The sequence below is a fragment of the Capra hircus genome (genome assembly GCF_001704415.2).
Source record: "Capra hircus breed San Clemente chromosome X unlocalized genomic scaffold, ASM170441v1, whole genome shotgun sequence".
In the NCBI taxonomy this organism is placed as follows: Eukaryota; Metazoa; Chordata; class Mammalia; order Artiodactyla; family Bovidae; genus Capra; species Capra hircus.
In genome coordinates this window covers 20,502,870-20,523,972 of record NW_017189517.1, presented here as the reverse complement: position 1 = coordinate 20,523,972, position 21,103 = coordinate 20,502,870, and the positions used below count along the sequence as shown (strand labels likewise).

The 21,103-nt window shown below is 39.6% G+C and overlaps 1 protein-coding gene across 4 annotated transcripts in view; it reads left to right on the top strand.

Annotated features, from left to right (window-relative positions):
• The window catches only part of LOC102169654 (integrator complex subunit 6-like), a 55,794-nt gene extending 36,671 nt beyond the window's left edge, over nucleotides 1-19,123 (top strand). For 2 of the 4 annotated variants that reach the window (XM_018044219.1, XM_018044218.1), the window contains 9 exons: nucleotides 6,689-6,783; nucleotides 7,805-7,915; nucleotides 10,107-10,325; nucleotides 11,308-11,431; nucleotides 12,559-12,701; nucleotides 14,318-14,552; nucleotides 16,148-16,522; nucleotides 17,380-17,473; nucleotides 18,150-19,123. In XM_018044219.1, coding sequence (XP_017899708.1) covers nucleotides 6,689-6,783; nucleotides 7,805-7,915; nucleotides 10,107-10,325; nucleotides 11,308-11,431; nucleotides 12,559-12,701; nucleotides 14,318-14,552; nucleotides 16,148-16,522; nucleotides 17,380-17,473; nucleotides 18,150-18,252 — 1,499 coding nt within the window. In that variant the 3' untranslated portion in view covers nucleotides 18,253-19,123. The remainder of the gene's footprint in view (nucleotides 1-6,688; nucleotides 6,784-7,804; nucleotides 7,916-10,106; nucleotides 10,326-11,307; nucleotides 11,432-12,558; nucleotides 12,702-14,317; nucleotides 14,553-16,147; nucleotides 16,523-17,379; nucleotides 17,474-18,149) is intronic. The other 2 variants (XM_018044221.1, XM_018044220.1) reach the window with 2 other exon arrangements.
• The last annotated feature ends 1,980 nt before the right edge of the window (nucleotides 19,124-21,103 follow it).

Here is a 21,103-nt window from a genome sequence, read left to right as displayed (position 1 = left end):
AATGCTCTTGAGGTGTCTGTTTTAAGCAAGGTAGCAAGTTAAAGTAATAGATACAAGAGTGACTTCTGCAGTGACTGCAGTTGTAGAAGCTGTGGTTTCCATGGCAAAATTCTAAAAGGAACAACTTCAGAAGCTGTTACTCAGATATCACTGAAAATGCGTATGGAGATTTTTTTTTTCTCATTTAAGGAGCCACGTCTGTTTAGAGTAATATAGTACCGCATGGTATCCTTCTCCTTGTAAGGTTACGAACATTTTTAGTTGCTGAGGTTTCTTAATTTTTGCAAAAAGGATCAAACCTTTACCGGTTTTAATATAGTCACTAAAAGCATAAGATTTTTAGTGCTATAAATAGTCTATGTATCAAATGTCCTGATAAAGCAGTTCTTTTAAATGTTGCAAATGAAGAAGATTAAGAGTGGGTCATCATAAATGATAGTTTTGGCTAGCCTATTTACTTTATTCCTTTGTCTACTCTAAAAATATCCTCTAAGAGGTGATTGTCACTTATATAAAATATAGATTATGTCTTTGAGATTAATAATGTTACCAATAAAAAGTGTTTTGTGGGGTTATTTACCCTGTCTTATTAAATATACCTTTATGACCTCTGGTTTTCACAGCTATAAAATGAAGGATCAAACTAGCTAATCTTCACTTAAACTGTTAAGAATATTATTTTTCTGTTTCTTAAGTACACTTTTTATTTTGAGATAATTGTGGATTCACATGCAATTATAAGAATGATAAAAAAGAGACAACAACCAAAGCGCAGACAACAGAAGCGAAAATAAATACATGGGACTACATCAAACTTAAAGACTTTTGTGGATCAAAGGATACAGTAGAGAGCAAAAGGAAACCTATGAAATGGGAAAAAAATTTGCAAATCGTCTATCTGATCATTTGGGGGAGGGCTCTATCCAACCCTGCCTAGACCATCATTATTCCTTTGCAAACATTCCAAACCAGAAACCCCAGAGGCATCTTTGATTTCTTCCCCTTCCCTGATCCCACACATCCATTTGAGGTTCACCTCATCCTTGACTCAGTTCGTATTTTTCTCTTTGGCTTCAAATATCCATTTCTAGGCTTTTCTATAACCCGTGTCTTCCAAGGAGTATAGGGTTTTTTACACCCTTTGAGGCTGAGGTCCTTGTGCCCTTGAATCCCTAACTTGGGCTTCATGTTGAGGTTCTGCAATAGTTTCCACCCATACTTATGCCATTACTTCACTTTCTGGGTTGTGTGGTTTCCATAGAAATTTGGAGTCTGAACTGTAGGATATAGCTGCCCTGATAATGAATCCTGGCTCTGCTGTTTGTTAGCTTCATGACCCTGGATAAGATACTTAAACTCTCTGTGCCTTAACTATTTCATCTGTAAAGTGGGGATAATAATAGCACCTACCTGAAAGGGATTTCATTGGGGTTAAATGAATTGTGTTAGTCGCTCAGTCATGTCAGACTCTCTGTGATCCCATGGACTATAGCCCGCCAAGGCTGCTCCATCCATGGAATTCTCCAGGCAAGAACACCAGAGTGGGTAGCCCTTCCCTTCTCCAGGGGACCTTCCCGACCCAGGGATCGAACTCATGTGTCCCACATTGCAGGCAGATTCTTTACTGTCTGAACCACCAGGGAAGCCCTTAATACAGTTAAATTGCATCGAACTCACCTGGCAAAAAGTAAGTGTTCATTAATGCTTTCAGTCATTATTGTCTGATTAATAATACTATTCTCATTATTAATATCTATGTTATCTTAGTAGCTCTTGAAGGCCCTGATAGTCCATATAATATAATTATATATTCTAATTATATGTAAGGATATAATATAAAGATATAATATAAAGATATAGGACAGTTTTGTAGCTTTAGTAGGCAGTTCAGGTCAGTTCAGTCACACAGTCATGTCCGACTCTTTGCAACCCCATGAACTGCAGCACGCCAGGCCTCCCTGTCCATCACCAACTCCCAGAGTTTACTCAAACTCATGTCCATTGAGTCGGTGATGCCATCCAACCATCTCATCCTCTGTCGTCCCCTTCTCCTCCTGCCCTCAATTTTTCCCAGCATCAGGGTCTTTTCCAATGAGTCAGCTCTTTGCATCAGGTGGCCAAAGTATTGGAGTTTCAGCTTTAGCATCAGTCCTTCCAAAGAAATCCCAGGACTGATCTCCTTCAGAATGGACTGGTTGGATCTCCTTGCAGTCCAAGGGACTCTCAAGAGTCTTCTCCAACACTACACTTCAAAAGCATCAATTCTTCGGCGCTCAGCTTTCTTTATAGTCCAACTCTCACATCCATACATGACTACTGGAAAAACCATAGCCTTGACGAGACGGACCTTTGTTGGCAAACTAATGTCTCTACTTTTTAATATGCTATCTAGGTTGGTCATAACTTCCCTTCCAAGGAGTAAGCATCTTTTAATTTCATGGCTGCAGTCACCATCTGCAGTGACTTTGGAGCCCCCAAAAATAAAGTCAGCCACTGTTTCCACTGTTTCCCTGTCTATTTGCCATGAAGTGATGGGACCAGATGCCATGATCTTCGCTTTGTGAATGTTGAGCTTTAAGCCAACTTTTTCACTCTCCTCTTTCACTTTCATCAAGAGGCTTTTTAGTTCCTCTTCACTTTCTGCCATAAGGATGGTGTCATCTGCATATCTGAGGTTATTGATATTTCTCCCAGCAATCTTGATTTGGGCTTTTACTTTTTTCAGCCCAGTGTTTCTCATGATGTACTCTGCATAGAAGTTAAATAATCAGGGTGACAGTATACAGCCTTGACGTACTCCTTTTCCTATTTGGAACCAGTCTGTTGTTCCATGTCCAGTTCTAACTGTTGCTTCCTGACCTGCATACAGATTTCTCAGGAGGCAGGTTAGGTGGTCTGGTATTCCCATCTCTTTCAGAATTTTCCACAGTTTATTGTGATCCACACAGTCAAAGGCTTTGGCATAGTCAATAAAGCAGAAATAGATGTTTTTCTGGAACTCTCTTGCTTTTTCGACGATCCAACAGATGTTGGCAATTTGATCTCTGGTTCCTCTCCCTTTTCTAAAACCAGCTTGAACATCTGGAAGGTCACGGTTCACGTATTGCTGAAGCCTAGCTTGGAGAATTTTGAGCATTACTTTGCTAGCGTGTGTGATGAGTGCAATTGTGCAGTAGTTTGAGCATTCTTTGGCATTTCCTTTCTTTGGGATTGGAATGAAAACTGACCTTTTCCAGTCCTGTGGCCACTGCTGAGTTTTCCAAATTTGCTGACATATTGAGCACAGCACTTTCTTTTAGGATTTGAAATAGCTTAACTGGGATTCCATCACGAAGGCATTTAGTAAAAAGTGGTGAATTTAAGTCATGTACACTTTGATGTCTGGAACATCCCTATGGTACTGCAGAGTACAATAACTGTCCATAAAAGTGACCCCCGTTTATTAATTAAAGATTTTCATCAAAAGTAGTTAAGAAAAATTTAATTGTTTAAGCACCAAAATGTACCTGGGTGAGGCTTAATTGAATCAATGAGCTACCATAAGAATCATGTCAGTAGGGTGGTAACCAGATTATCACAGATGGAGAGATTCTCTCTCAATTGGGAAATTAGGAATTTTTTTTTTCTATTGAAGGTCATTGACTAAAGCATTTGTAGCAACTTGTCTTTTTGTCCTCTTCTTTAATATGCCACATTCAGTCACTTATTTTGAAAAAATTAAGAACTGGGGACTTGTGTAAAGAATAAAGCTCATCTCCATCTTAAGACCAGTTATTATCAGGAAGAGGAAAAGAGAATAATTGAAAAAGGATAATTTGATATTTATTCATCACTGTATATCCAGTGCTTTTCAGTTTATGCTATTTATAAATTTTGTATATTATTTTCACATCCATAATCTAGTTACTCAGAACAATCCTATGGGGTAAGGCAGTGATCATTAAACTCATTTTATGGATAAAATAGAGGCACAAAATGATGAAGTGATTTCCTGAAGCTCACTGAGCTAAGTACATAGCATGTGTCTGAGCTTGGACTCAAACCCTACCTTTTTGAAGCAGAAAATGGGGAGAAAGGAACTGGAAGAGAAAATATCTGTAGGTTTTGAGGTGTTGACAGTGTTGTTTTACTCTCGTTCCACACTCTCACCTCCTCATCTTTCAAAGGTGGATGGGCTAATTGTTCATGGTATCTTTACCACTCTCCAGGCTCCATGTGAATGGAAATCTAATACCATGGAAATCATTTTCTGAGCAACAAAGATAGTGACTAAACCAGTGTAAGCTTCCCTGGTGGTTCAGATGGTAAAGCGTCTGCCTGCAATGCGGGAGAACCGGGTTTGATCCCTGGGTTGGGAAGAAGATCCTCTGGAGAAGGAAATGGCAACCCACTCCAGTACTGTTGCCTGGAAAATTCCACGGACGGAGGAGCCTGGTAGGCTGCAGTCTATGAGGTCACAAAAGTGGTGTCACCCTAACTGCTCTCTACCCTTAATCTAGTCAGTGGAAGATTTTCTTCCTCTCACCCCCATTAAAAAGTAAATCCAACAAGAAATAACTAGACTAAATTAGCTCCTGGGTAGAATCATTGCAATTGGCATTGTTAGAAATATTAGGACTATTATTGACTCTCATTATCTAATCTATTTATATCTAAATGTCTCTTCAGTCTGGTGGTATTTAAATTTGTCAGTTTCCAAAATCTGCCTAAGTCCCCACAGACTTCACACAAAGACATGGTATAACAGGATATTTCCACGGTCTATCATTTCTTTCTTTAAGATATGAATGGTCTTTAAGGACCTGCATGCTGCAATGAGCCAGAAATCTCTTCAGATCTTTTTCCCTTTGTTCTTTCTACCCTGTACCAAAAGAAGAAAAGACCTACGTTTTGTAAATTCATTTAAATTAGCTTCAGCAGGAGTGAATAATTTATTATAGCAGTAAAAGGAAGAAAATATGTAGTTGCCTTTCTTAACCAGAGTAATTCATAATTTCAAAGAATACCCCTATTTGTAGAGAAATTATGCATACAGCACAGAGATGGTTTTGTTCCTAGAAGTAAAGCATTTGTTTTTTGGATAAAAGCCAATTAAACCTGAAGAAACAATATAGAGAATGAATTTATAATATCTTTGCTATTTATAATAGGTGTAGCAGGTTCATGTTTGTTGATGTCTGGGATATCAACTTTGAATTATTATATTAAAAATTTCTTACCCTTGGAAGGAAATAATGAGACATTTTGGGAATTTTTCATGTAGTGTACATAATGCATTTAAATTATTTAAATAATTAAATTTGAGTGTGAAAATATCAGGAATATCTGCTTATTTAAAGAATATCTTTAGTTCTATTAATAATGCACATGATATTCAAGAACCATATTTATTGAGGTATAATTGACATTCTGTTAGCTTCAGGTGTGCAACATAATGATGCAATATTTGTATATATTGCAAAATGATCATCACAATAAATCTAGTTAATGTCTGTCACTGTACATAGTCCCAATTTTTCTCTTGTGATGAAAAAATTAAGATTTACTCTCAAAAAAAAAAAACAAAAAACAAAAAAAAAAGATTTACTCTCGCTGCTGCTGCTGCTAAGTCGCTTCAGTCGTGTCCGACTCTGTGCGACCCCATAGGCGGCAGCCCATCAGGCTCCACCATCCCTGGGATTCTCCAGGCAAGAACACTGGAGTGGGTTGCCATTTCCTTCTCCAATGCATGAAAGTGAAAAGTGAAAGTCAAGTTGCTCAGTCGTGTCCGACTCTTAGCGACCCCATGGACTGCAGCCTTCCAGGCTCCTCCGTCCATGGGATTTTCCAGGCAAGAGTACTGGAGTGGGGTGCCATTACCTTCTCTGATTTACTCTCTTAGTAACTTTCAAATATGCAATACAGTGTAGTTAACTATAATCATGCTGTACATTACATCCCCATGACCTATTTCTCTTATAACTGGAAGTCTGTATTTAAACCCCTTCAAGCATTTCAACCCCTCCACCCCTCACTTCAGGCAACCACCAATCTGTTCTCTGTGTCTACAAGTTTGTTTTGTTGTTGTTGTTTTAACATTCTCTATTTTAAAAAAATAAATATTCTAGCAATCAGTGACCATGGATTCATCCTTAGGTGAAAATTACTACACTAGAATTACCAATACATAAGAGGCCAGAAGGGTTTCCCTGGTGGCTCAGTGATAAAGAATCTGCCTGCGAGTGCATGAGACGCAGGTTTGATCCCTGGGTTGGAAAGATCCCCTGGAGGAGGGCGTGGCAACCCACTCCAGTATTTTTGCCTGGGAAACCCCTGAACAGAGCAGCATGGAGGGCTACAGTCCATGGGGCTGCCAAAGAATCGGACACGACTTGGCAACTAAACAACAAGAGGTCAGAGAAATATTTCACATAGATCAGAGTCAGTGTTTTAATATTATGCTATGTGGCTTCACAGATGAAAGATAAATATGTAACCTGAGAATTTATCTCATTTTCTAGAAAACTACTATATATAATTTTGGTACACAGTACCCCCCCAAATCAAATAAACTCGAATGGAATATTCATCTAATGTAATTGAAACTAGAAATTTCTAGGGAATGGTATAATAGATGTGTGTTGCTTGATTTAGATCTTGGAATTTAGGACTGGAATAATGTAATATTTTCTTGGGTTTTCTCTTGCAGATGACTTGTTTAAAGTTCACAAGCTTAAGCCAAATCTGAAGTGGCGACAGGCTTTTGACAGCTACTTAAAAACTCTGCCTCCATACTACTTATTAGTATGTATTTCTGTATATATATATATATATGTATTAACTCTATCCATGATGATTCCTGTCACAAAAAATGTCAATGAATCAAAAACTTCACCCCTGAAATAAGATTTTCTTTAATTTATAAATTTGAGTCGCCATTGTCTTTTCAAATTATGCCTAAGAGCTTGGAGATGTCATGGCGGCACAAAAGAGAACTGCTTATTTTATTTCCTTTAACTGCCATGGTTATTGTTATAAAACACATCTATATTTCTCTTATAAAATTAACCTTATGATATTATAATTTTGGAATTTAAGAAAAAATATACCTGGATTCACGTATTATATTAGCCTCCCTTTTTAACTCTAGAAATTCGAAGTATGGGGTTTTCCTCTGAAAAAAAAAACAAAACAAAACAAAACCTGACGACATTATATTTACTTATTGCTTGTTAAATGTGTCCTAGACACAGCATGAAATAGAGGCACTGATTGAGGGGAATCCCAAAAAAGTAAAAAATGACTTGGTGTCATTTGGATTTTTATAATTTGAGAAAAATATTCATAATTATTTTGAACTGGTCATATAATCTAAATCAAGATTATCAAAATCAGTTCAGAGGTGGATGTGGTCAACTGTAAGCCAAGTTTCTAGAGGTGAAAAGGCAGAATCTCAAGTGGTACCATTTGTGTCACTGGGAGGAGAAATTGGGGTGTGTTAGTATTTACCATGGCAGGAATGGGGTGCACAATTAAATGTAATGTGAAATGATTTTATGACTTGGAAATTAAGACTGAAAGTAATTTACCTGTTTGAATTTGCTGTTACTTGCTCTTCTTATCCCACTCTCTTCTGATTTTTTTGCTTTCTGCTCCTTACTTCTCTGCTGTTTTCATTGCCACTTTTTAATGTTCCATGTTTGGTTTTATGTGCAGCACCTTGACTTCTAAGAAATGAATCATGTCCCTTTGCCCCTTATAACTGAACTTTGAGTATTTTAAGATTTATTCTATTCTTACTGTTGTGTATTTTGTTTCCTTATAGCCATTAAAGAAAGCACTAAGGATGATGGGAGCTCCAAATCTGATATCAGATAATTTAGATTGTGGACTTAGTTACAGTGTTATCTCTTACCTTAAAAAACTCAGCCAACAGGTAGTATTGGTAAAAACAAACAAACAAAAATCCTTTGCCCTCAGAAGTGCATTTCCTTATTCTTTAGTGTAATTGTAATTTTCAAATTAAATGTGTATATATTTCTACACTTTATGAATTAGTAGTAATGTGATTCTCTATGGCTTCTGGCTTCACCATTAAACTGCAGTTAAGGGTCTGTCAGTATCATTGGATGCTGTGCCATTTCTCCTTTTGCTTGCCAGTTTGTTTTACCCCAAGCTGGTTGATACTTTGTGGCCTAAGAGGGGCAGAGGCTTAATAGATTTATCTCATGGGTCACATTTTGTCTATCCTCAACGTAGTTTCTCCTCAAATCACATTGGGCTAGAGCATCCCCCGTTTTAGGTCAGCACACTGAGGCATGGTGTGATTAAATGACTTGCCTGAAATTCATTTTTAGGCAACAAATACCAGCATGCTTTTTCTTGGAGAGGGGGAGATGAGACCAGTGTACCTCACACTGGAGGGTGGCAGGCCCTCCCTCTGTTCCTTTACACCCCCACCTCATTTACCATTATTCACCTTGTCCCTCGCCTGCCCCTCTCTATTAGTACCTCATCCTCCACTCACCCCTACTTATCATACTTCTCACCTCTACTTAGCCCATTCTTGCAAGGTGAAAATGCTTGAGAACTACTGAGTTAGAGCTTTACTGCCATACAAATGTGTTATGTTATATGACAAATTACTGCAGCAGCTTAACTTTGTTCTTATGCACAAATGTATTCCCAGGTAGGGACTAGTATAGCATTTGCAGTGACAATAATACTTCAAGTTGGATATGTTTCAAAGCTGGGCCTTTAGAAAACAGAGAGTAGTAAGTAAATAAGTGTCAGATTTCTGACACCAAAGAACATAGATGACTCTGCAGTTTGGGATGCTGACACACCTTGCTAGGAACTGGCAAAAACTTAAGTATAGTCTGGAGTTTACCAGCTCCTACCAGGCCAGTGTGCTTATACATGCAAAACAGAGTAAAGCAAACCCAGATTTCTGATCTACCAAGCATCCCCTTAACTCCGTTCCTCTCTGCTAATAGATTTTTGTTGGTGGTGTTAATGTTTTGTTTTGGTTATTTATTGATTGATCTCTTGATTTATCTTTTTTTATTTGATGTTTGCCTTAGGCCTTTAAGGCTATGTCAGCAAGGTATGGCCAGAAGGAAGAATAGTGAACAGACTTGAAACTCATGCAAGTTCTGGGACCTTCTGGGATACATTGCTTGTATAGTTTTATAAATGGGCTTTTAGGACCCTTTGTGGAAACAGACTCTTCATTTGCTCTTATCCCCTATTTCATGACTAAATTTTTTAAAAGATAATAAATATACCTCATTCTAATAATTAAAATTAATGAATATCTCTGACCAAACCACAAGAAATTCAAAATTAATTTGGGCTTATAGGACATTGGTGGAATTCTACCTTTTAGAAAAAAAAAGATCATTACTAATTTATACTAGCTCTAATTACTAATTTACTTACTAATTTAATAATTCTATGTCACCAGTGTTCTTTGAACCATCTCAGATGTATGTAAATCAGAAAATATGCCCAATATACTGCTATAATACACTCTCAAGCAATATTTATCAGTATGATATAATAGGATCTATTAAGAGAATTTTTTGTTGTGAATTATAAACTTGAGTACTATTACAAATTATTTACTTGGTAATATTTGTTAAATTAAGTATCACATTTTTGTGAGTGGTCTGATACTAGAAATAAACACTATAAGTTTTTTCAGATACAATGCCAATCTATATAATTTGAATTTCAGCACTAGTGCAATTTTATAAATGTAGAGTTTTACCTTTTATAACTGGGTTCGAAATGAGTATGTTGACTTAGACTAGATTTTACAGAAACAAAATGTGATTTTAAATATCTATGAATGTAATTCTTACCCATGGTTTTCATTCTTTCCATGATTCAATCATAATTTTGACACTAGAGAAGAGGAAAAAATGTATTATTGGTCTTTCTAGCCCCCTCTGTTCTTTGTGGTAGTACAGAGAAGCACAGGAACATGTTTAATTATCTGCTTTTCTGTGATTTGTAATTTAAATTTGTTCAGTGGGGTTCTTAAAGTATCATCTTTCTTAAGTAGTAAAAACAACAGTGATAATATAGCTCTTTTTATAACATACTATGTACTTTCATTTTAGACCAAACTAGAGTCAGAACGAATACTAGCATCAGTGGGGAAGAAACCTCCCCAGGAAATTGGAATCAAAGTGAAAAACCATTCTGGAGGTGGTGTTTCCTTGACTCACAATAAAAACTTTAGAAAACTATTGAAAGAAATCATTGGGGATACTGCACCGAGACTGACAGAATTGAACACCAAAGAATTTGCCGGCTTCCAAGTAGGGCTCTTAAACAAGGTAAATTGTGACATAGATAACTTGTTGGGGGTGGTGGGGGGAAAATACGGTCTGTGAAATACAAAGGGGAGAAGGAATGGGAACAAACAAGGAGAGCTTTCAGATCCCTTGCAGAACATTCGGTCCTATCCAACATATCCATAAGACATGTAGTCCACATGAAAAGGCCCTTGAAATCTGGTCCAATCATATTTGGTTCATGCCAAATGGACAGAACCAAGTATCAAGGACCTCTTGGTATGTACTACATGTCTTATGAACATTCTGGACAGCACCAAGTATGACCAAATATCAAGGATCCTTGAGGTGGACCAAATGTCTGCTAAACTTCAGATCATACTGCTGAACTAACATTTGTGAGAGAATGGGGAAAGGAAGGAGGAATGAGTATGAAGAGCTTCAGGCATCAGTATAGCTTGTAGAAAGTCTTGGCCAGCCCAACAGGGAACCCTGGCACCACAAGATCCCATAGAGGCGGTCCACATTGGCAGAACTGGCCAGGCCTGAACATCCCCCATCATTCTCAATCACTGGCTGGGGGCAACCTGTAAAGAGCATGGCCTCTGTTCCAGCGCTGCCCCAGATCCTGAAGGTACTGTGGCTGGAGGTGCTCAGATCACTGTACCCCTTGTGGATCAGCCATTGCTTCCTGGATGGACATCTCATCAGCTCCTCTCCATGGCTGCCAGGGGAGGACATCTGGATTATAAATAATGGGCCTGCAAGGCTGCCACAGGCACAGATCTCAGGATCTGAGGTCTTAAATGGTATACTTGAAAAAGGATATACGCATGGCTTTAAAGCTACGTGGATGTAGTAGAATTCAGAACAGGGCCAGCAAAGGCGAATTTTCCACTGCAAAATTGTACCGAAGTCAGTTGTAATGAATATCCCTCTCTTTGCTAAGATTTTAAGAGGATTAGGAATTACATTTCTATATTAAAAGCCTCAGGAGTAACTGAAATTGTTTCATTTCAAATAGGATTTGAAACCTCAGACATATAGAAATGCTTATGATATTCCACGTAGAGATCTTTTAGACCAGTTAACCAGAATGCGATCCAATCTGCTGAAAACACACAAGTTTATTGTCGGACAAGATGAAGGTAAGTGAACAAAGAAGTACTTTTTGTTAATAAAATGTCAAATCTGACTAACATGAAGGTGTTTGTTGCATAAAGTGTATGTTATTTTGTAATACTTTAATATTTATAATACCTATTTTCTCTAAATCCCTTCATCTACTAGCATAAGTTTATTGTTCTTGGGTTTAAGGGGAAGTGGACATTAATTGGCATGTATATTACACTACACATGCTTTAGCTCTTGTAAGTCTCAAAACAACCCCGTGAGATAGATACTGTTTTTATGCCCCTTTTTATGGACACTGGAACTCAGAATGAGCGTTTTAATAGCTTCCCCAGTTCTAGTGAGCTGGAAAGCAGCAGAAACTAGGTCTATCAGAATTCAGAAATTGTACACCCTGACACTGTACCACCTAGCCTGCTCTGATAAGTACAATCCAGATTCCTCATTTACAGGAAAAGAATGAACCTGATACTGTCAAGGATAATTGATGATGATGTACAATTCCCCTTGATTCCATTTTGTTCATTTTAAACAGTGTCATTTGTCCATTAAAATGAGCAAATCTTAGCCTGGCCAACCTCCTGAAATTATATGTCAGTATTTTTTTTGAGGGGGGGTAGGATCTTTTTTGGGGGAGGGCTTAGAAAACCTGTAGATCTAATCAAGTTTTCCAAAAGAGTATGGCCCACTAACCAAGATTCTCTAGATGATAAGAGAAAGCCAGAGAGCCTAGGCTCTTCGAAACACAAAATATTGGGTTTTGAGTTGGAATGTGGTATAGGGAATGTCAGCCCATTCTCAAACCTGTGATGAAGAGTGAGGGAGTTGTTCTTGGTCTAGGGATTTGAGCTTGTAGGCCGTGGTGATGTTAGACTGAGTGATGAATGGGATGAAGAGAGATGATTTTATTATTTTTTAAAATAAATTTATTTATTTTAATTGGAGGTTAATTACTTTACAATATTATATTGGTTTTGAGAGATGATTTTAGATCCTAGAATGCTAGATTCAAGATTTTAGCCTATCGGTTGCTGAGATACACAATGCTAAACCAGACTATGATCATGTCCTCTCAGAAGGACCACACACACTTCAACTATAGAACATGTGTAGAACATCTGTTTGTCTTCTGGTGATTTTGCAGATACTCTTCATAGTGTTCCAGTCGCACAAATGGGTAACTATCAAGAATATCTAAAGACATTGGCTTCTCCACTTCGAGAGATTGATCCAGATCAACCAAAAAGACTACATACTTTTGGCAATCCATTTAAACAAGATAAGAAGGTGGGATACCAAGTTCTATGTCTGCGTAAATCATTATATTCTTGGAATAACTCCTTCCTTTTTGGCAAGGTGTATATAAGTCAGAGGCCTTACTTCTATTTGTTTAAAAGATAAAATATGTCTCCAGGGCTCTTTGTGAATGGAAAGTGGGAGCCTCCTGATGGAAGAGTATGTTGGTTAAAAAATGGTAGCTGGCATTTACTGCATACATAGTAGGAGCTGATGTTCTAAATGATAACATTGAATGCACACAACCATTCTGCAGATGAGTATAACTGTCTGCCCTATAATATGAAGAAATCAGAGCTCATTGTGGTCAAATGATTCACCCTGAGTGACACAGCCAGTTAGAGCTAAGATTTGAACCTCTGTCTTCCCAGATCCAGAGTCTATATTTACTCCCAGCTCCACATTCCTTCAATATTGAGATCACCATTTATTTCCTTTGTTTACCTTATTCAGATCTTTAGTGCTCTATCTAGACAGTTATTAAGTGTTCTTCTTGAAATATGAAGTACTAAGTGATGTTGCTTTATTGGCTTGTCCTACAAGAGATACAAACATGAGATGTGTGTGCACACGCATGTGTGTGTGTGTATGTATCTCTGTGTGTATATGTGAGAGATATGCTGACTTGATGATATAAGCGTGAAGACAAATAAGAATTATATCTGCAATCATGGAAGAAACCATTGTGACAAAGGTGCAGAGCACGCAATAATGTCTTCTGTAACAAAACTGGACCAAAAGTGTTCTACTTTACCTGAATCCTCAGTTAACTGGAGTTCTTAATCTTCTGTGTCTTGGTTTTTGTCACTGGTAGCACTGGCGATGACTATGACATCTAACTAATAGAGCTCTGTGGAGAATTGAGTTAGTACCTGTACATCATTTAGAACATTACCTGACATGTGGTACATGCTCAGTGAACATGTTTTCCTCTTTCTGTACTGTTTTGCTTTGGGGAATGCTTTGGAAAAGTCATTTATCATGGCTTTATTCAAATAATGGAAGTGCATCTTCCTGGGTTATCCTTGGATGAAAACAGCTTTTAGTTAACCTTCTATACTGCTGTCTCTCATCTTTTATTCCCAGGGGTGAAAAGCCCACTCCTTCATTTGTGTCCAGCACCAAGGTGAATATATATGAATCTCTGTGAGGTTGCTACTGAAGGAATGACATTTTCCATCTACCTATCTGTCACCATTTACATGCAGCATTCTGTATAGTGATTATCAATATTTCTTAAGAATGTGTTTAAATCACACAAAAGAGAATGATTTCCTTCCCAAGGGTTGATGCAAACTGGTTTGTAGCTTCTTCAGAAGGGTAACTGTGGGTTAATTTCCATTTTGGTTGATGAGAGCTTCTTATTCCCCAGGCTTTCAGGTTAATCATGATTGTGTTATGTTTGACCGTAAAACAAGTTTCCTCCTTGTTCCACTTAGACTGGATTAAAATTGAGTAGTGTTTTCTGAAAAGTCTGTGTGAGGTATGGCAAATCTTTGGCCCATGATTAAGATCTATATTGTTGACATAATGCATGATCATATATGCATGTGAAGAGTGTGTCCAATGTTCTCTTTAATGGAATATTGTTCATTGATGTTTTCTAGGGAATGATGATCGATGAAGCAGATGAGTTTGTAGCAGGGCCGCAAAACAAAGTGAAACGTCCTGGAGAAGTCAACAGTGCTTTGTCATCTAAGAGAAGGCGGAGTATGTCCCTGCTGTTGAGGAAAGCACAAACACCACCTACTGTAACTAACCATGTGGGCGGAAAGGGACCACCCTCAGCCTCGTGGTTCCCATCTTATTCAAACCTCATAAAACCCACCCTTGTATATACAGGTATAGAGTAGTGGTTGTGACTTCCTTATGGCCCCTAGAGGACTAAGACACTAAACAATTTTCTTTTATATTCATTTCTTTTGTATTCAGTTTTTGTTCATTAAGTAAGCCATTATTAATCATCCATGTGGTAGGTACAAAGCACCCTGTGAGAGAAGAGACCTTGTTTCAAGGATCTCCATCTATATGAGGGGAGGGAGATCCCTACTTACATAGTAGTTAACACAAGATGGAAAAATGTTGAAAGGTGTGCCTGTTGACTTTGTCAAGTCAAGGCTGAAGGAGGTGCAACAATTTGGAGTTGCTGCAGAAGTCAGTAGGAGCAAATGGGCTCAGTAAAGGCTGGGTCTGCACTGGGTCAGTAAAGGCTGGTGCTGTCTGTGTGCCCATCTCCTCTCCTCACTCCAGCCCAGTGCAGTCTGGCCCAGCCTCCTCCATTCCACTGGATGGTGCCAAGTATAAAACCCACACCCCACCATTACTCTCCATTCCTCTGATCTATGCTGCCATCATGTCACCAAGATACTCCAATAGCTTTTTATTTTTCTACTTTCCAACCTCATCTAACTAATTTTCTGACCTGCAGCCAGAGTGATCATATCAACAAAGAAATCAGATCATACCACATCCATGCCGAAAATGCCTCATTACCTTTCCTTGGCACTCAGAGCACAATATGAGCTCCTGACTCTGGTCCACCAGCTCTGCACGACCTGGGCCCACCATCCTCTCCTAACACGTGTCCTCTGCATGGGCACAGGCCAGCTCTCCCTCCTCCTCCAGCCTCTGCCCAAAGGACACCTGCTCAGAAGGGATCTGCCTGACCTCGTGATCCACTGAGGCTCCCCCTCCTGCTCTCTGTCCCCTCCCTGCTTGGTTCTCCCCAAACACGAATTTGAACTGTAATTATTTTGTTGGATCATAGTACACTTCCTGCCTGGCCTTCCCGTGAGCATGGACATTCCATAAGGGTGGGGACTGTTTCTCTATGTGCTGTTGGAGGCTGCCCCCAGCTCCTGGCACGGTGCCCAGCACAGAGGACGATGAGTCAATGGAGGAAAGGTGTTAGACCTGGAGTAAAAAGAAATTCACTTTTCTGAGACAGAAAAGATTAATGAGGAGGATCATGTACTGGCAGAGAATTGGGGTGATGGAGGACATATAGAGCCTTCAGATCTAGTGGTCACCAACTCTGTTTCCTCAGAACTTTTAAGGAAGAGAGGACGGAGTTTGAGGGGGGCACATGTAGTCTGGTGTCAAGCTCAGTAGAGCATGGCATTTCATAGGTAAATGACAGAAACCATGATATCAAGTGAGACTTGCTGCTTTTCAGCTTGTAAAGCACAAGCTGCAGCTAAGCCCTCAGTGCCAGGGATCTGAGACTGTTTATTAGTTGTTCTGTCTTGTTTCCATATATATTCTTGGTGCCATGGAGATTATCTTCCTGAGCTCAATTTGAGGGGTCTTGAGCTCCATCAGGTACATCCTCTTGCTTTATGAAACCATTTCCTCAAAACTGAGGAGCACCATGATATCTCTTTGGAGTTACTATAACACATCTACCCCACAGCTCAACTTCTCATTTTGGTTTCCAGGTGTTACTGTCACTCACGATGCTCATGAGGAGAAGATGGAAAATGGTCAGATCTCACCTGATGGCTTCTTGTCAAAATCTGCTTCACCAGAGCTTATGAATATGGCAGGAGATGGTATCCCACCCGACCAAGTGGATTCCCTATCTGATGATTTCACTAGTCTCAGGGAAGATGGCCCGATTCACAAACCTGGGAGTAATGCACTTATAGGAGAAACCAAGAACTGCAGCATCTCTGTGGATGATCAAAAAGTCTCAGTAACATCTGCTTTGGAAATTGTGCCAAGTACATTGCAGATAACTCCTGCTATGGCACAAGGAATCAATGCTGATATAAAACACCAGTTAATGAAGGAAGTTCGAAAATTTGGACGAAGTAAGTAGTAGAAGAACATCTATCAGTAATATAATGGGGAGATCCCGTTCATTTTAAGGTTAAAAATAGATTCAGGGTAACTCTTAAGGTGCTTTTTTGGGAAATATTGGACTTTCACATAATTGAGAATGATTCCTCTTGTTTTACCTAAACAACTCAATACACCTTTCTGGTTGTCCCCCCTTACTTATTGTAATAATTTCCTTTTGCTGCTGTAACAGGTTGTCACAAACTTTGTAGCTCAAAACTGAATTATCTTAGAATTGTGGAAGTGAGATTTGAAATTCTTTTCACTGGGCTAACATGAAGGTGCTGGCAGGCTAGCGTCCCTTCTGGATGCTCAGGGGAGTCTGTTTCCTTACCTCTTCCAGCCTCCGCAGGCTGCCTGTGCTCCTTGACTCATGGCCCCTTCCTCCATCTTAAACCAGCAATGTAGCCCCTTCTTAAGCCAGCAATGTAGCCAAGCAATGTAGCTCCTCTCTAACCTCTGCCCCCACCCTTACATCTTTTCTCCCTGACCAACTCTACTGCCTCCCTTTCCTGAGGATATTTGTGATTATATTGGGCCTCCATGTATAAACCTGGATAATCTCCCCAGCTCCAGATCCATAACTTAATCCCATCTACAAAGTAAAGTCTCTTTTGCGAGATAAGGTAATATGTTGACAGTTTCTGAGAATTAGGACATGGACAACTTGGGGGGTGGGGCATCATTCAGCTGACCACATTTGATTAGTGTTTACAGGTTTCCCTAACAGATACGTGCAGATGTCTTGATGATTGTTGAAGATGTGTAAATATTGAATTTTATTTTTCGTCCATATTTTTAACAATAATAATATTTTTAATATCTTCAGAGTATGAAAGAATTTTCACTTTGCTTGAAGGAGTACAAGGACCTCTTGCAGTCAAGAAACAGTTTGTTGAATTTACCATCAAGGAAGCTGCACGGTGGGTGTGAAGAGGAACTCTTCATTGTGTTTTTTATTTATTTAATTATTTTTGGTGACGCTGGGTCTTCCTGTGCTCAGGCTTTCTCTAGTTGCGGTGCACAGGCTTGTTATTTCAGAGGCTTCTCTTGTTGCGGAGCACGGGCTCTAGGGTGTGCAGGCTTCAATAGTTGCAGCATCTGGGTTCAGTAGTTGCAGCTCCTGCGCTCTAGAGCACAGGCTCAGTAGTTTGAGTGTGTGGGCTTAGTTGCCCCGAGGCATGTGGAATCAATCAAACCTGTGTCCCCTGCATTGCAGAGCAGATTCCATTAGACAACCAGGGAAGTCACTTGTGTGTTTTTGTGAGCATAAGGACCCAATGTAAGACAGGCAGAGGGATTGATCCTGCCTTTCTTTTGTAAGCCCTGGCCTTCATGCATAGTTACAGCTATCTCCAGAGGCATTTAGATTGCTATTATCCAAGTCCAACTCATTCAGCAAAGTCTATGGGAGCTTTCTGGACTCTTCACAGTCTGAGGTGGGCTTGGGCTCTCAGTTGGTACTCTTGGTATTAGCTAAGCCCCATCTTTACATGAAGATACATTCTCTATTTCCCATGTAAATTGTTGGTTCCACCTGGTACCCCACACGGTGCTTTAAGGACCTTTTGGTTAATAAAATTCCTCTTTCTTTTTTAGGTTCAAAAGACGAGTCTTAATTCAGTACCTTGAGAAGGTACTAGAAAAAATAGAATCCTATCACCTTCTCAACAATGTTAATCACATCAACAGCAGATCATGATGTTACGGCAGAGACCAAGAAGGAAAAAAAGAACAAGTTCTCTGTGTTGTAGGACAGAGCGGGATGTTGTTGAACATCCTAGGATGTTTTAATCAAGGGAACTGGCTTCCAGAGGTTAAGAAAAAACAATGACACCTTTCATTTTCTGATTCTCTGGCAGTAAAAGCTGGCTTTGCCCTATGTTTTCTTTGAAAGTACTAACTGGTTGTTTTATTGTTACTTTTCCCAATTGAGGAAGGTGACATGATTAATCCAGCAGATTAAGTTCAGTGAACACACACAAGTGATAAGGGTTCACTCTTGAGTTTGGTCATCCTGGGCATGTCCAGAGTGACTAGGGGCCACCTGCAGGTAGAGCACTACTTGATGCTCTTACTATGGCATTTAGAAAGAAGAGGGGTTCAGAGTCCAACTGCTAATTGTGTGTGTTCTGAATGAAGTTTTCAACAATTCCTAGTTGTGCCTTTAAAACCATGCAATATTCAGGACAGTTTGGATCAAAGAGTGAGAAAGCTGCTATTTGGGTAACTTATTTCTCCATGGGAGGGGGCAGGGAGAGTCACCAAATGATCTACCTCCAACTGTCTTCTATTTTGTCTAGAGACATTACAAAGTACACCTGAGGCCACCTCCACCCCTGACATTTGTTCTTGCATGTGATGCCAGAAAGGCTTCAGGTGGACTTGTGCATTCTGTGCTTCAGAAGCACTAAAAGAAAAAGTAATGTAGATATTTCCTTTAATGTTTATACAAAAGTTTTTATGGAACAGTATTGTTATGTTTGTATTTGCAGAAATTTAAGTGTACAAAGAGATTTTGACTTTTCATATATAAAATAAATCATTTTATTGATTTTTCACAAGGTCATTGATGCTTGAGAAATTTCTAGTTTTATCTTTCTTGTGATTTGTAACTCCTTTCAGAAAAAATGCCCACTGTAACTAAGATGTTAGCAGAATGATGTAAACTTCAAAATGTCACTCACTGAAGTGGTGAAACTGGTGGAGTGGGGTACTCCAGAAACACTGAAAATGCTGGGGAAAATGATTGGAATCAAGTTTACTGGGACTCTGGAAAATAGAGGTTTACAGCAACCAAGTGAATATTGAGTCAGAAGAAGACCCAGTGAAATGTGATAGGAAAATCTGGTAGCATTTTAACTTATTCTTGCCTCATTCTCCTCCCCAGTATAACAGTGGTCTTGAAGATGTCAGCCTGCATTCCAACTGAGGGTTCCTGGCTCAAGAGGGAGGAGAATAGACCTTATTCCCAAGGAATTGTGTTTGTTTAAACCTGTCCAGAGGCCTCCCTGAAGGACTGATCAATGGGATTGATTGCTTTTCTTTTGTCTAACTATTAAAAGACGCTTACTCCTTGGAAGAAAAGTTATGACCAACCCAGATAGCATATTGAAAAGCAGAGACATTACTTTGCCAACAAAGGTCCGTCTAGTCAAGGCTATGGTTTTTCCAGTGGTCATGTATGGATGTGAGAGTTGGACTGTAAAGAAAGCTAAGTGCTGAAGAATTGATGCTTTTGAAGTGTGTTGTTGGAGAAGACTCTTGAGAGTCCCTTGGACTGCAAGGAGATCCAACCAGTCCATTCTAAAGGAGATCAGCCCTGGGATTTCTTTGGAAGGAATGATGCTAAAGCTGAAACTCCAGTACTTTGGCCACCTCATGTGAAGAGTTGACTCACTGGAAAAGACCCTGATGCTGGGAGGGATTGGGGGCAGGAGGAGAAGGGGACGACAGAGGATGAGATGGTTGGATGGCATCACCGACTCAATGGACATGAGTTTGAGTGAACTCCAGGAGTTGGTGATGGACAGGGAGGCCTGACGTGCTGCGGTTCATGGGGTCGCAAAGAGTCGGACATGACTGAGTGACTGGACTGAACTGAACTCTTATAAGGACTTCCTTGGTGGTCCAGTGGTTAAGACTGTACTTCCACTGCAAAGAGCACAGGTTTGATTCCTGATGCAGGAACTAAGATCCCTCATGCCACGTGGTGCAACCAAAAAAATTTTTTTAATTTTAAAAATAAACTGTTATAGTAGAGAAGCAGCTATGTGAAGGATGTTCCTCAAAAACATTGAAAGGCAAGTGAGGGGCTTCCCTGATGGTCCAGTGGTTAGGAATCCACCGGCCAGTGCAGGGGACAGGGATTCAATCCCTGGTACAGGAGAAGTCCACATGCCACAGAGCAGCTAAACCCGTGTGCCATAACTACTGAGCCTAGAGCGCATGCTCCTGAAAAAAAAAAAAATGAAAAAGGCAAGTGAATAAGCTCCTGATGCTTATGGCAAGTAAAGTGTTAGTTGCTCAGTCATGATGGTGGTTATTGTTCAGCTGCTAAGTCTTGTCCAACTCTTTGTGACCCCATGGACTCCAGCATACCAGGCTGCTTTGTTCTTCACTATCTCCCAGAGTTTGCTCAAACTCATGTCCACTGAGTTGATGATGCCATCCAACCATCTCATCCTCTGTTGTCTCCTTCTCTTCCTGCACTCAGTCTTTTCCAGCATCAGCGGCTTTTCCAAGGAGTCAGCTCTTCACATCAGGTGCCCAACATATTGGAGCTTCAACTTCAGCATCAGTCCTTCCAAGAATATTCAGGGTTGATTTCCTTTAGGATTGACTGGTTGGATCTCCTTGCAGTCTTAGGGACTCTCTAGAGGTCTTCTCCAGCACCAAAATTAGAAAGCACCAATTCTTCAGCGCTTAGCCTTCTTTATGGTCCAACTCTCACATCTGTACATGACTACTGGAAAAACCATAGCTTTGACTATATGGACCTATGTCAACAAAGTGATGTCTCTACTTTTTAATATGCTGTCTGAGTTTGTCGT